Here is a 14,594-nt window from a genome sequence, read left to right as displayed (position 1 = left end):
AAAGAATCTTCCTTCCTTCCTTTCTTTCTTCCTTCCTTCCTTCCTTCCTTCCTTCCTTCCTTCCTTCCTTCCTTCCTTCCTTCCTTCCTTCCAGAGGGAGCAAAGCTTCCATACATGGCTGATGGGAGTAAGGCTGTGGAACTTAAAACAAGACACTAGGCAAAGTTTCTCATGTGATAGGGGAATCAGGAAAATTTTGAATGTGAAAGTAATATGAATTTTCAAAACCCATGCACCATCAACTTGAGACATTATTGAATGAAAAAGAGGGAAGATTTGAGGGATATTTACAAGTTTCCTTAATGCTGTTGTTGAGGTTATCGAACATTTATAAAATGCCCCCTAAAGGACAGAGTACATTAAAGTCCACATTACATTACACATAAGGTATAAGCTTTTTGCGACTGAAGTCACAAGTAATTGAATAATATAAGTACTGGGGGGGGGACACATCTCATGTGGTATGGTATGTGGTATCATGTGGCATAATACAATTATAAATTATTAACTCTGAGAAAGAATGCAAAATATAAACGTTCATCTTGGATTTTTTCCAGTCATGCCTTTCTTAATATTCCTTTCAGGGTGCAGTAAAATGATGTAACATTTGGGCACAAAAATACAAAGTAACAACCCAAAACTGGATGCTAAGATAGCAAATATTTCCACTGCTACAGAAAATTTCCCAGGAGAACTGACATAAGCTGGAATGAAAGAAATCCACACAGCCCAGAAAATCAGCATGCTGAAGGAGATGAACTTTGCTTCGTTGAATGTGTCCGGTAGCTTTCGTCCAAAGAATGCCAGGAGAAGACAGGCAAAGGCCAGTAGGCCAATGTAACCAAGGAGCAGGTAAAACCCAGGAGGCCATGGCTCTTTACACTCCACAACAATCTAAAGATGTCCAGAAATTTGTTAGAATGGATTTTGAGAGATGGTACATTTTATGTGATTATAATTATTTACTCTTTTGTGTCTACTTTACCCATTAAAGTCCCCGTGTGTAAGATTTTATTATGTTGATGGTTAACGACAATATGAAAATAAATACAAAACTAATTCCCAAAAAGTTGATTATGTAAAATGTAAATAAGGGTAGATGAAAGAATTTAATTTATGAATCTTATAGATTAAAAAGTACAAACACTTTATTCACAGTAGAACATATAGAATTATATAGAAAAAAAAGACTGATTCTTTAAACTGCTCAAATGTACCATTTTAGCGAATTATAAACTTAATGGCAACAATGAATTTCACAAAGATTGTGAAAGGCCTATTTATAGTGGCTATGACATCATCAATGTATAAGGAAATTGCAAGACATTTTTTTTGCCCCCATCCTATTGTTTTTGAGATACTTTTTTTTTTAAAATAATAATTATATATTTGAAAAATATATCATATGTCCATTTGCAATATTTTAGGCAGGCTTTATAAGAAAATACAGAAACAGTTTTCTTACTCACTTTTCCAGTTATAACTTGGTAGTTTGAATTCCTAAATGGAAAGGGAGGTGCACCCAACACCCAGCCAGTAGAGAGACAAATCTAAAGGTTGGGGTAAAACAACAGAAGAACACAATCTAAAACTATACAATGTAAACAAACTGATGTGAAAGTTGCAGACATTTTTTCTCCCTTTCACCTGAGGAGCTGTAGTGCACAAGATCAAAATCCTCTGCTGGAATGTACCAAACAGCATCCGACCCCTGGAAACAGGTACATTAGTCTGGAAAGCCAGGAGGACCACAATAGTCTTAACAAGGAGGCAGGACAAACACAGGACAAAGCTGATCCCAAATGCTGCCTGGCGGAGCCTACATGTCCACCAAGACGGCTGACCAATGAACACCAGACAACACAGGAAACAGAGCTTGAGTGACAGGAGAAGCAAGAAACTTATTTCTGAATTGTTGGCCTTGACGATGGGTGTAAAGCGGAAACTGTGAAACACAATGGTGATGATGGTGGTCAGTATGAAACCCAGCAAGGTAATTGCTACCAGGATGATTCCCATCGTGTCACTGAAAGACAGGAATTCTTCTTCGCCTGCAACACATTTCACTTTTTCTTTGTCTGACCAGAAGTACTCAGGACATTTAATACATTCAGTGGAACCTTTGAAAACACAGAGCACAGAAATATGCATGTAAACAGTCAGAAACTATTCATTACATATCTGTAATTTTAAATAACTTTAATAGCATTTTGGAAAAAAAAATATATGGGCTACCGGTCTGGTTGCTGATCTCTCCATCTGCACAGGGCAAACAATCAAAGCAGCATTTGGGCTCTCCTTGGCGTGTGGCCTGCCTGCTGCCAGGGGGACATGGAGCACTACACTGAGATACAGGAACCTGAACAAGAAACAGAAAAACGATATAATAATGTGAATCAATAGGTTGTTTGACATGGTTACCAAAGACTTTTCACCATTTAAAGTAACATAAATAATAGGTTTGGGATAACTACGACCTGCCTGTGACTGTCTTGTTGTCCATACTATAGTGTTCTTCAGTATCTGCAGCTGTTGTCCTTCCTGAGCTGAACCATCATAATTTCCTACCTTGACAAAACTAGTAGAAAAAAGAAGAGATAATTTCAATGCAATGCAGTCAGTCAAAACAATAAATGTAAAAACATTACATTAAAAAACAATATTGGTATCCTTAAATGTATACAACAAGTGTAGTTCTTGACTTATGATCATCTTCACAAAAAGTTAAAAAGTTAGCTTGAAGTATGGCATTTCACCTAATTTCATTCTTGCTGTCCTTCTGCCAGTTAATGATGTCATAGAGAGGGACTGGCTCTCCATTGGAGTCAAAATATACTTTCTCATCAAACTGGTTGGTGAAATTCACCATTTTCAGATATTGAAGAAACTACATAAAAAAGATTTTTAAAAAAATGTTAATAATAAACCTGATACAAATAAATCATGAAATAAAAAAAAACCCAAACATGTGAAGCTTGATTAACATATTTAACATTATTTGACATACAAATGAACTTATTCAGCTACCTGACCGTTTGTAAATGAGTTGTGCATCTCACACAATCCCCTGGTAGGTCCTGTTGAGTTACAGTTTAAGAAAGTGTGCAGAGCATGGGCAACGGCATACACAGCTTTATACACATTATAGGATATTCGGGCCTGAGATACATCACTATAACTGCTATCTGTGTAACTCAGATCCTCTAAACCTGTGCATACAGTTTTTTTCAGAGCGCCTTCATTACTTTTATCAACAGACATATTAAATGAACTTTGCCCAACAGTAAGCCTGACTATGAAACCAGAATTGTTTTGAGAGCCTAGTTTGTAGTTTTTCAAAGTATTAGTTTCATATTCTTCACTTTTGTCTCTTTCAAACTCTAGCTTACAACCAAAATATTCTTCCCAGAACACATTGACCAACTCCATTCCTGGTTTGGGAGATGGTCGGACATTCAGAAGAAACTCTTTCAAGCCTGGGATGCTGACTCCAGGGAAGGAGAAACCCAGTGTTCCCTCTAGAAGATTATGGAAGTCAGGAGTGGTCAGCTGAGTAGCGGTCATCCAGGCTTCGCTGACTACCCATTGTATCCCTGTCATATTTCTCTGAGTAAGCTGGATGAAACAGAAAGAAATGATGATTAATGTGAAAACAATTAATTTGAAATACCTATCTTTTCATAATATAGCTTAAAACACTACAAAATGTGTCACAATATAGGGAAAGCCACAGAAAACTGAGATACTTACTTCTGAAAACAAATCTAGCAAATTTACGTCTTTGGCAAATACCACCACAACCCGAGCTGTTGACCTCTGGAGTTTGTCTGCCATTTTTTGTATCTCAGCGACTGTGGGTGATGTCGGGATCGTGAGATGAAATGCCACACACCCACCTTGTTGTCCAAACTGAATAGAGAATGCTTGGATACCATAAAGACTGTAATCATCCTGAAATGTATCCCCAAAAAGAACTTGTAAGTCATGTCTGTGTATATTAACGATTCTTTTTGTGCCCTGTATATGACTGATTAGCTGGAGATTTATCAAAGTCTTTATCTCACCGTAGCTCCTATTGTGCCCACCCAGAACCAGCCAAAGAAAGTAACAAGCTTTACGAGACCTCTAACTTGAAAGAGATCACTTGGCACAGTTCTCAAGAATGATGGGTACAAATGCTTGTCAGTAAGACAGCTACAAGTGGCAAAATAACTCACCTATAAGGAGACAGGTTATTTTATGATATTGAATTAAAACAAACTCTAAACATAAATTATTATTAAACGTGATTAAGCAATTTATTACCAGAGGTATGTTGAAAGGGCCAAGCGTGTGAGCTACAGCTCTTGTAGGGGTAGATGATGCAAGACCAATCACAGCAGGCACCGGAGAATAATTCAGACAGGGGGAATACTCCCTTGTCTTCATTTCTACTGTTAATTTTTCTTTCATGTAATTTTCTGCGTCTTTAAGAGTCCTAGGCTTTGACATGTTAACTTCAGCATGTCTTTTTTCTACAGAGAAAAGGATCCCAGGCTTCCTTTTTATCCCTGCCATGTTTAATCCCTCCATTTGAATTCTGCTGTTTTCAGTTTCTGCTGTTTGTTTCACAGTTTTGGAGTAACTGATTAAGGAAAAAAGTGCTTGCAGACTGGTGTGGACATGGTCACAGCTGTCCATAATTCTGTAGCCTAGTTTAACACCTGGTAATAGGCTTGAATTACGATTAATTTCATCCACAGTGAAAACCATGGTCATCATCCAGTGAAACACGGTGTGGTAAAGGCTGACAAACAATAAATTTAAATAAATAAATTATCTAAAGTGATACACAAATCACAGGAATATTATCAAAACCCCAAATCTTGTTTTCTCTTTCTCTTTTGTTTTTAAACATTGAGACATTAAAAGAAAAAAATAAGATAGAAATATTAACACTCACCCACAGCAAGATGTAACTTGAGGTTTACTGTTGTAACTGTACTCTGGCTTAGATGCAACATAATGTAGAGGGAAAAATCCTCCAATCACAACATCACCATCTGAGTGCAAGGCTACGGGCTTGCTGCTGGCCAGTTTTGTACACTCAGGTAAACTGAAATCCTCACTTTTCACTTCCCCTTTCCGTAAACCACTCAGTGGTTCTCTCAGAGCCTCTTCTTTCCTCATAACATCTCCCTCCATCCTTTTTGGTTTTCTTTCAACTACAGTTTGAGGAACATCAGAGAACATGATACAAACAGGATTTAAAAAGAGATAAAAAAGCAGCCAAAGACAATTACTAAAAAGGATTGAATGCATCTTCTGTTGTATAAAAACTTTGTGTGCTGAAAACAGTTTCCTGGCTTTGGTTTTCTAACATACTCCGTAACAGACTAATGAGGAGAGTTAAATACTCAATGCATTTGTCAATACATTTTTTCATATGAGTCATCATGAGATTAACCAATCAGAGTGACACAGACACATGGGAGAGAGGATAGCTCAACATGTACTCAGCAAAAGTTAATGTCTTCATCTCATTATATTTTTTAGAAAACCCAAGTGAAGTCACACTCCACAAGTGCCATAATGTCTTGTTAATGTTTGCTCAGCTATGGTTCTATGGCCAGATGCACAGCAGAAATCATGCAGTGAGCTAAACACTAGGTACAGAAAGTGTTATGGTAGCTAAATGCGGTCCAAATTTTACAGGACACCTGACACCTCATACTATAATGTGGTAATATTATAACTGTAGCAACAGGTGTTTGTTTTTTTTTGTTTTTTTTAATTTATTTTTTTCTTTTTGTCCCATTTGGATCTTTAGCCATCAGAATTGTTGTCTTAAGGCCAAGAAAGATGCCAAGTGGATCATCATGGCCTTTCTATATTGGTCCATTTGATTGACCTTTATTATAATTATGTATTTATTTTATTTTATTTTCGGTTGCTACAAACGGGACAGACATGACTGGGGGACAGGACAGGGAGAGAGAATGAAATAAAGAGAGGGAGAGAAAGAAAACCAAAGGGGAGAAGAGACGGTGAGAAGGGGGGGGAAGAAAGAAAGAAAAACAAACAAAACACCTGGATCACCTGTATGGAGAGAGAGAAAAAACAGAAGAGAAAACAAACAAAAAAGAGCAACATAATAAATACAGCACCATCACAATAAACTAGCTAGCAGAAAATAACAGTAGATACTAAATATTAAACGCTATTGTGCAGCACGCAAGATAGACAGCACACAATGTGCTTTGAGGTAGCAGCCACGAAAGGTGTAGTCCGTGTCTGTGAACACCCGTGTGTACACCTGTGTGCACACCTGTGTGGATCAGCATGCTTGTATTCCAAAGGTTTCTGCATGTAACGATCTGCTAGGGAGTGTGGGGAGCCATAGCCCTGTCCACCAGGGTATGAAGCAGGTATGGAGGAGATCCAGGCCCCAGACATCCAGAGGCCCCAGAGTACGAGGACCCGAGGAGGACCACCAAAGGGGGGGAACCGTGCCACCCTCCTGGGAAGAGCTGAGTAGAGCCCCAAAGGAGAGGTCACCCAGCAGCTACGGAGCAGAGGCCAGAGGGGGTTGCCCAGCCAGGCCACAGGCACCAGGCCCTGCCAATCGGCCATCAGGAGTGAGCCGGTACATACGTGAGCACCCAGCCCCAGTCGACAAGAACCACCAACACACCAACGTCTGAGGGCATCAGCCACCGGCAGGGAGTGTGGTGAGGGGAGATAGGCCTCCGTACTTTAGAGGGCCTGAGATGTACCCAGAGAGGTTGAGTCTAAGACCCAACCTGACATATAGACACAGACGAACAGGCGCACACGGACACAAACGTGCATTCCCACCACCATATACACAACCAAATACTCAGCACTCACCCAACATGTAGACAGACACAAATAGACACTGCACAGACAGTCACACTCCCCAAACATACTCTATATCCCAGGTCCAGGTAAACCCCGCCCCCAGAGGGGCAAGCCGCACCTAGACCCAGGAGATGTAACCCTTCTCTCTGGGGTGGAGGCAAGCGGACCACCCCCTTATCTGCAGTAGCAGGGATGCCCCGCATCCCAGACTCCAATCTGACGGCCAGCACCTCCTCCTACCCCCCCCCCAAGCTGCACACACTAACATAAGACAAAGACTTTCACAATAAAACAGGAAACATGAATTACTAAACAAGCACGCAGACTTGACACTGTGAGACAGACAGACAGAATGACACATGGAACGTGAACTAAACTAAACGTGAGATATAACCGAGAACAAATCCTTAAGCAGGGATAAACAGAAACAAGAAACTAATATTAATCATCATCATTACTACGAGAATAAGAAAACAATCCATGAAGCAGAATTAAACCGAAATAGAATAAACTCAACATACTGGGTCCAACGGACCCAGAACCGTAACAAAAATATTCTAGAGTCAAATGTGAGGCCATGTGTCCAATAGCTAAAGTTTGATCGAACCTCCTGATCAGGCTTTCCAGTCTGCCTTACCTCTTGGTCAGTCTCTAAAATGCATTTGCTGTCATTAAAATAACTGTCTTTTAATGTTAAGGGTTTCTTCATCAGTTCTAATATATTTTGGATTTGAATGAACTGTGACAGTTGTATACAACTGGTATTATAGTAAGTGTATTAAAGTGTACAACAAAATAAATATGTATAATCAGCTAAAACGTATCCATATTTGGAGGTAACATAGAAATTCAACACTAAATATTCCTTTTAATTTCTCTGGTTACGTTTTTGAGAAAAGCCTTTCTTTAATTGCTAAATAACCTGCAACCTCGATTTGATGTCAACAACTGTAAAAACTAGACAAAACTCAAAATTTGGGGTAAATATTGACTCATTTATTCAATAAGCTGTATTTGAAAATCCCTCTGTGCTGAATGTTCTAACAGCAGGTAGAGCTGTGTACTGTGAACCAAATTAAACAGCTCATTGCTTACATTTTAAAAATGCTTTTTACAAAGCATCTTTTTTATCCAGTAATAGTTGAAGTAATATATATAGTATATATATATTGAAAAATAAATTGATTGTTACAGCCAATCAGTGCAATGAATAAATGGTCATAAACTGTGGCATTAAAAAAACAATCTTAAGAATTTTAACTTTAACAACATAGTTCCAGGTGTTTAGACATCCTTTTAGACAATTAAACCCAAAATCATTATTTGCAACTCAGAAGAACAACCTAAGAACCAGTCAGGTTGCCTAAAAATCATGTTTTTGACATATATAACAAAGAAACAGTTTTTCCCACACACAGATTTTAAGATTTAGGTATAAATGGCTAGAACTGGAACTTTTTATATCCACTTTTCACAGCTGGCTTGCCTGTATTGTTGCAGTGCTCTAAATCACTCAACTGCTTCCCATGTTACACATTTGGGCTGCAGTTAGAGCTTGTTCCACTCATGAGATCTGAAAGGAGCTGCAGGCTTCCTCTTACCAGAATCTGCAGATATCTCACACACACAAACACACACCGACACAGACACACACAGACACATACATACCAACACCAAGAACAGTCCAACATGCTAACCATGTTAGTGTTTAACACAGTGTTTGCCTCACTAGGCAGGGCTTTTGTTTTATCTAAGACGTGTGTGGACAGTACAGAGACTGTTGGTGGTTTAATCACTTTGGGGCTGACTGAATCCATGTGTAAGCAGGATCGTGTTGCACACAGTTGGGCTGTAGATGAGGTAGAAAATAATAGCTTTTAACAAATAATTTTAGTTAAAACAAGTAACAGAACTAACAAGAGAAGAAAAACATCCAGAATCACTGAAACATGTTTCAGATGATATTTTATTTACTTTCACATTCAAACATTATAAGTGATTACTACAGTATTAAACTTAAACACAACTGGGTTTTCCAACACAATAAACACAACGTTTTTCTTTTTTTCACATTAAAATATAAGAATTTATTTTTTTTTACTCTGAAATAGAAATAAAAAATTCATCTTGAATATTTTCCAGTCATGCCTTTCTTGATATTTCTCTCAGGTCGTAGTAAAATAATGTAACATTTGGGGATGAAAATACATAGTAACAATCCAAAACTGGATGATAATATAGCAAATATTTCCACTGCCACAGAGAACTTTCCAGGAGAGCTGACATAAGCTGGAATGAAAGAAATCCACACAGCCCAGAAAATTAGCATGCTGAAGGTGATGAGCTTTGCTTCGTTGAACGTGTCTGGTAGTTTTCGTCCAAGAAATGCCAGGAGAAGACAGGCAAAGGCGAGCAGGCCAATGTAACCAAGGAGCAGGTAGAATCCAGGAGGCCATGGCTCTTTACACTCCACCACAATCTAATATAATCTAACAATTAGTATGTATACAGAGAAATGGTTCATTTTATATGATTTATTTGTTTCTGCTCTGATGTCTACACTAATCACTGAAGTCCCCTTCTATAGGATTTGAAGACATCTTACTGTATAACTTAGTGATATTAACGTCCAAGAATAGAAATTGCAACAATTAGTGTTTTAGTACTTCCTACTCACTCTTCCAGTTGAAGCTTGGTAGTTTGGATTCCTGAATGGGAACGGAGGTGCGGCTAGCACCCAGCCAGCACAGAGACAAATCTGGAGCAGCATAAAATAATAGTTACAGAAAGTGGCTACAAAAACTGACATTATAATTTGCTGACAGTTTGATATCTTTCCCACCTGAGGAGCTGTGGTACAGATGATCAGAATCCTCTGCTGAGCTGTACCAAACAGCATCCGACCCCTGGAACCAGGTACATTAGTCCGGAAAGCCAGGAGAACCACAATGGTCTTAAAAAGGACGCAGGACAAACACAGGGCAAAGCTGATCCCAAATGCTGCCTGGCGGAGCCTACATGTCCACCAAGACGGCTGACCAATGAACACCAGAGAACACAGGAAACAGAGCTTGAGTGACAGGAGAAGCAAGAAACTTATTTCTGAATTGTTGGCCTTGACGATGGGTGTAAAGCGGAAACTGTGAAACACAATGGTGATGATGGATGTCAAGATGAATCCCAGCAGGGTGAGTGCAACCAGGATAATACCCATGGCATCATAGAAAGAGAGGAACTCTTCTTCCCCTGGAACACATTTCACCTTGTCTTTGTCTGACAAGTAGTATTCAGGACATTTTATGCAATCAGTGGAACCTTTGGGAGCAGAGAACACAAGACAACAAGACATATGTGGATTAAAATTCAGGAACTAATCAATATTTTTTCAATACTTTTTAACAGTGCAACATTTTCATTCTTTAATATGATATGGGCTACCAGTCTGGTTGCTGATCTCTCCATCTGCACAGGGCAAACAATCAAAGCAGCATTTGGGCTCTCCTCGGCGTGTGGCCTGCCTGCTGCCAGGGGGACATGGAGCACTACACTGAGATACAGGAACCTGAACAAGGAACAGAAAAAAGATATAATAATGTGAATCAATAGGTTGTAATATTTTCTTACTGAGTATTTGACATAGTTGATCAAAGTTGATTAAAAATGTTTAATTTTAAAGTGGCATAAGAAATACATTTACAATAACTATAACCTACCTGCCTCTCTCCTTTTGTCCATACAATAGTGTTCTTCATTATCTGCAACTGTTGGCCATGGGGAGCTGAACCATCATAGTTTCCAACTTTGATAAATCTAGCTTGAAATATTTCAGAATAAAACCAAACCAAAGTTTTGGGTTATAAAGTAAATACCCATAACTTCTTGTTCATGGTTGTTGTAACAGACAGATCTTTCAAAGGGACATAAAAGACTTTGTCCACAGAAACCTATTCTAACAAAGTGTCACAGATTTAAAATTGTCCATGAATTCACAGTACACAGTGCATTAGTTACACCCTTTTGAACACCCTCTACAGTGAAAATAACAAATACATTTTAAAGATTAGAGTAAAAATCAATCATATATCTATATATGTATCTATATATGATTTTGATATGATATGATTGATTTTTATTGAAAAATGGCAAAATAGCTTGTGATAATGAAACACCCTGTGAAGTTGAGGCACACAACGATGTGTCCCGCTGGTAAAGTTTCCAGGCTGCCTTTCCTCATAGTAGCCATCCCTCAAGACTTTCTCCATTTGAAGAAATGCATTATCAGGGATTGTAACATCTAGTCCTTTTATTGAATTAAAAGATACAATGAGTGAAAGTGAAATGACAGTCTTTCCATGTTTGTAACATTATATTCGTTGCTGAAGCCTAAAGTGACCTCCCCAAAACTGTTTTTTGGTTTAGTTTCCTTCTTAACATTGAGCTGTTGGTTCTGTCACAAGTTAACCAACATAAACTATCATTGAACTATTAGCAGCAACCAATCTAGTTATGGACATTAAATTCTGTACCCGGAATGATTACACTACCTGCGCTATAAAAACTGTAATTTAAAACACCTATTTATTCACTCCAGCTTAATGGACAGTTAAATCTACGACAATTTTTAGAGTAGGTGTTTATAGTTCAAATTAGGATTAATACATACAGTATTTCACATGTAATGTTCACTTAAAAGTTATACTAAACCTCATTTTGTCTTTGCTGTCCTTCTGCCAGTTAATGATGTCATAGAGAGGGACTGGCTCTCCATTGGAGTCGAAATATACTTTCTCATTGAACTGGTTGGTGAAATTGACCATCTTCAGATGTTGAAGAAACTACATCAGAAGAGAATTATAAAAAATAAAATATTAAACGAAACAAATAAAAAATATATTTTTTAAAAATTACAAAATCGAAAGAAAAAAAATCACATGAATTATGATTTGGATATTTTGTGATTGTTTCAATTACCTGACCATTCGAAAATGATCTGTGTTTCTCACACAACCCCTTATTATGTCCCACAGAGTCACAGTTTAAGAAAGTGTGCAGAGCATGGGCAACAGCATACACAGCTTTATACACATTATAGGATATTCTGACCGGAGATACATCGCTATAACTGCTGTCAGTCTGTCTCAGATCCTCTGAACCTGTGCATACAGGTTTTGCCAAAGAACCTGCATAATTTCTATCAGCTGACATATTAAACAATCTTTTTGGTCCAACGGTAAGCCCAACCATATAGCTAGAATTGTTTTGAGAGCTTAGTTTGTAATTCAAAGTATCCATATAATTCAATCTTTCCAGAGTATTCACTTCATATTCTTTGGCTCTGTCTCTTTCAAACTCCAGCTTACACCCAAACTGCTCTTCCCAGAACATATTGATGAATTCCATTCCTGGTTTGGGAGAGGGTCGGACATTCAAAAGAAACTCTTTCAAGCCAGGAATGCTGACTCCAGGGAAGGAGAAGCCCAGTGTTCCCTCCAGGAGAAAGTGGAAGTCAGGTGAGGCCAGCCGGCTCGAGGTCACCCAGGCTTCACTTGCTATCCACTGTATCCCTGTTACATTCCTTTGAGCTAGCTGGAAAGGCAAACATAAACAACTGTGAAGACTATTCACATATATACTTAAAAATACCCAAAATAGGATTTGTTACATTATTAATTAAGATGTTATTATTTACAAAATACATCAATCAAGATACTAACTTCTGAGAACAGATGCAATACATCTACTTCTGCAGTAATGACCACGACAACCCGAGCAGTTGAGCTCTCCAGCTTATCTGCCATTTCTAGTATTTCAACCGTTGTGGGTGATGCTGGGATAGAGAGATGAAATGCCACACATCCACCTTGCCTTCTAAACTGATTAGAGAATGCTTGGATGCCATAAAGGCTGTAGTCATCCTGAAATGTATATACAGAAAGCATTTATAAACCATGTTGCTGTCTAAAAGTGTCCCATTGTAGCATTTAAAAATGTTTTGGACTCACCGTAGCTCCTATTGTGCCCACCCAGAACCAGCCGAAGTAAGTGACAAGATTTACGAGACCTCTAACTTGAAAGAGATCACTTGGCACAGTTCTCAAGAATGATGGGTACAAATGCTTATCACTAAGACAGGTACAAGTGGCAAAATAACTCACCTAGAAGGAGAGCAAGTTCTTTCTATATTATTGAGACACAAACCAAACACATAACATTATTAAACAAAGTTGTACAGATAATTACCAGTGGTATATTGAAAGGTCCAAGTGTTTGAGCTACAGCTCTTGTAGGGGACGAGGATGCAAGACCAATCACAGCAGGCACAGGAGAATAATACAGACATGTGGAAGATTGTCTTGCCTTTATCTCTTCTGTTGCATTTACTTTTATGTCATTTTCAGTGTTTCCAAGATTGTGCTGAATTGCTGTCTTAACTTCAGCACTTCTCTCTTTCAGTATGGTTAGTATTTTTGACTTGGCTGTTATTGCCACAGTCTTTGATTGCTTTGTTTCAATACCACTGTTTTCAATTTCTGCTGTTTTTTCTCCCTCACTGCTAGCTTTTGAGTGAGTGAGCAAAGAATACAGAGCCTGCAGGCTGTTATGGATATAGTTGCAGCTGTCCATAATCCTGTAGCCTAGTTTAACACCCGGTAACAGACTTGAATTATGGTTAATTTCCTCCACTGCAAACACCATTGTCATCATCCATCGAAAGGGTCTTTCATGAAAGCTGCAGACATTTTTTTAAAAAAGTATTTACATTTTTAGTATAAAGAAATTAAATTAATTAAAAAAATTATGATAAAAAATTATGTAATATAAATATAATTTACATTTGTTCATCAGTCACAGTGCCACAATTCCATGTAAACATAGCATAGCAGCATAGCAACTGATATAGTTTTTTATAAAATACTGATATTTCATTCATTCATATCTAAGGGAGAAAAAAACCAAAATGAAGATCCAGCATAGATTAATAATACCCTTACACTCACCCGCTGCAAGGTGGAATTTGGGGTTCACTGTTATAGCTTTGCTGTGGTTTTGGCACAACATAATGCAGAGGGAAAAATCCTCCAATCACAATATCACCGTCAGAGTGCAGGGCTAAGGGCTCACTGCCTGCCAGTTTTACACAATCGGGTAAACTAGATTTAGAACTTCTCACATCCCCAATCTTTAAACTATGCTGTGTCTCTCTCATAACCTCTTCTTTTCTAATCGAGTGTCCCTCCACTCTTAGTGGTTTTCCTTCATCTACAGTGTGAGAAACGTCAGAGAACACAATGTAAACAGGATTACAAAACAGATAAAGCATTAAAAGACATTTACCAGCAAGGGCTGAATACATAATTGACCGTAACCCCATAAAAAACTGTATGCTGAAAACAATGGCCCTCCAACAGCGTCTGTGACAAGCCAATGAAGTGAGTTAAAAGCTCAGATGTTTGAGTCACTGCATTGTTCCAGATGAGTCATTATGACATTACCCAATCAGAGATAGGTTGACATGATTCTCATGAACCTTAAGTTACAAAACTCAAACACTGTCTTCCTAGAGGTGACAAGAATAAAAGACAAAGTCACAAATATTTTATTTTAAAGCTATGGGAAGTTAATAACAAAATATTTATTCTATTCATGGCTTCTGAGTATATATTTACTTCATTTAACTGTAACAAAAATAGTAAATTAATATGTAACTGCATATTCACACAGTAATGAACAAT

The 14,594-nt window shown here is 38.1% G+C and overlaps 2 protein-coding genes across 2 annotated transcripts; both read right to left on the bottom strand.

Annotated features, from left to right (window-relative positions):
• Positions 1–537: 537 nt before the first annotated feature.
• Positions 538–5,184, bottom strand: LOC309686994 (extracellular calcium-sensing receptor-like; the record flags this gene model as incomplete). The annotated part of the gene is made up of 9 exons (XM_082501664.1): positions 538–894; positions 1,470–1,550; positions 1,648–2,120; positions 2,236–2,359; positions 2,482–2,578; positions 2,757–2,887; positions 3,028–3,615; positions 3,751–3,988; positions 4,943–5,184. 9 exons carry the CDS (start codon positions 5,182–5,184, stop codon positions 538–540), a joined length of 2,331 nt encoding a protein of 776 aa, XP_082357790.1.
• A 3,799-nt stretch (positions 5,185–8,983) lies between these two features.
• LOC309688145 (extracellular calcium-sensing receptor-like) lies at positions 8,984–12,800 on the bottom strand (the record flags this gene model as incomplete). Its single annotated transcript, XM_082503619.1, has 8 exons — positions 8,984–9,340; positions 9,539–9,619; positions 9,704–10,176; positions 10,300–10,423; positions 10,575–10,671; positions 11,566–11,696; positions 11,833–12,443; positions 12,572–12,800. The coding sequence occupies 8 exons, from the start codon at positions 12,798–12,800 to the stop codon at positions 8,984–8,986; spliced, it is 2,103 nt and encodes a 700-aa protein (XP_082359745.1).
• Between the last annotated feature and the right edge of the window lie 1,794 nt (positions 12,801–14,594).

Source organism: Aulonocara stuartgranti (genome assembly GCF_965226115.1).
Source record: "Aulonocara stuartgranti genome assembly, chromosome: 14".
Classification (NCBI taxonomy): domain Eukaryota; kingdom Metazoa; phylum Chordata; class Actinopteri; order Cichliformes; family Cichlidae; genus Aulonocara; species Aulonocara stuartgranti.
This window is presented reverse-complemented; position numbering and strand designations above follow the sequence as displayed.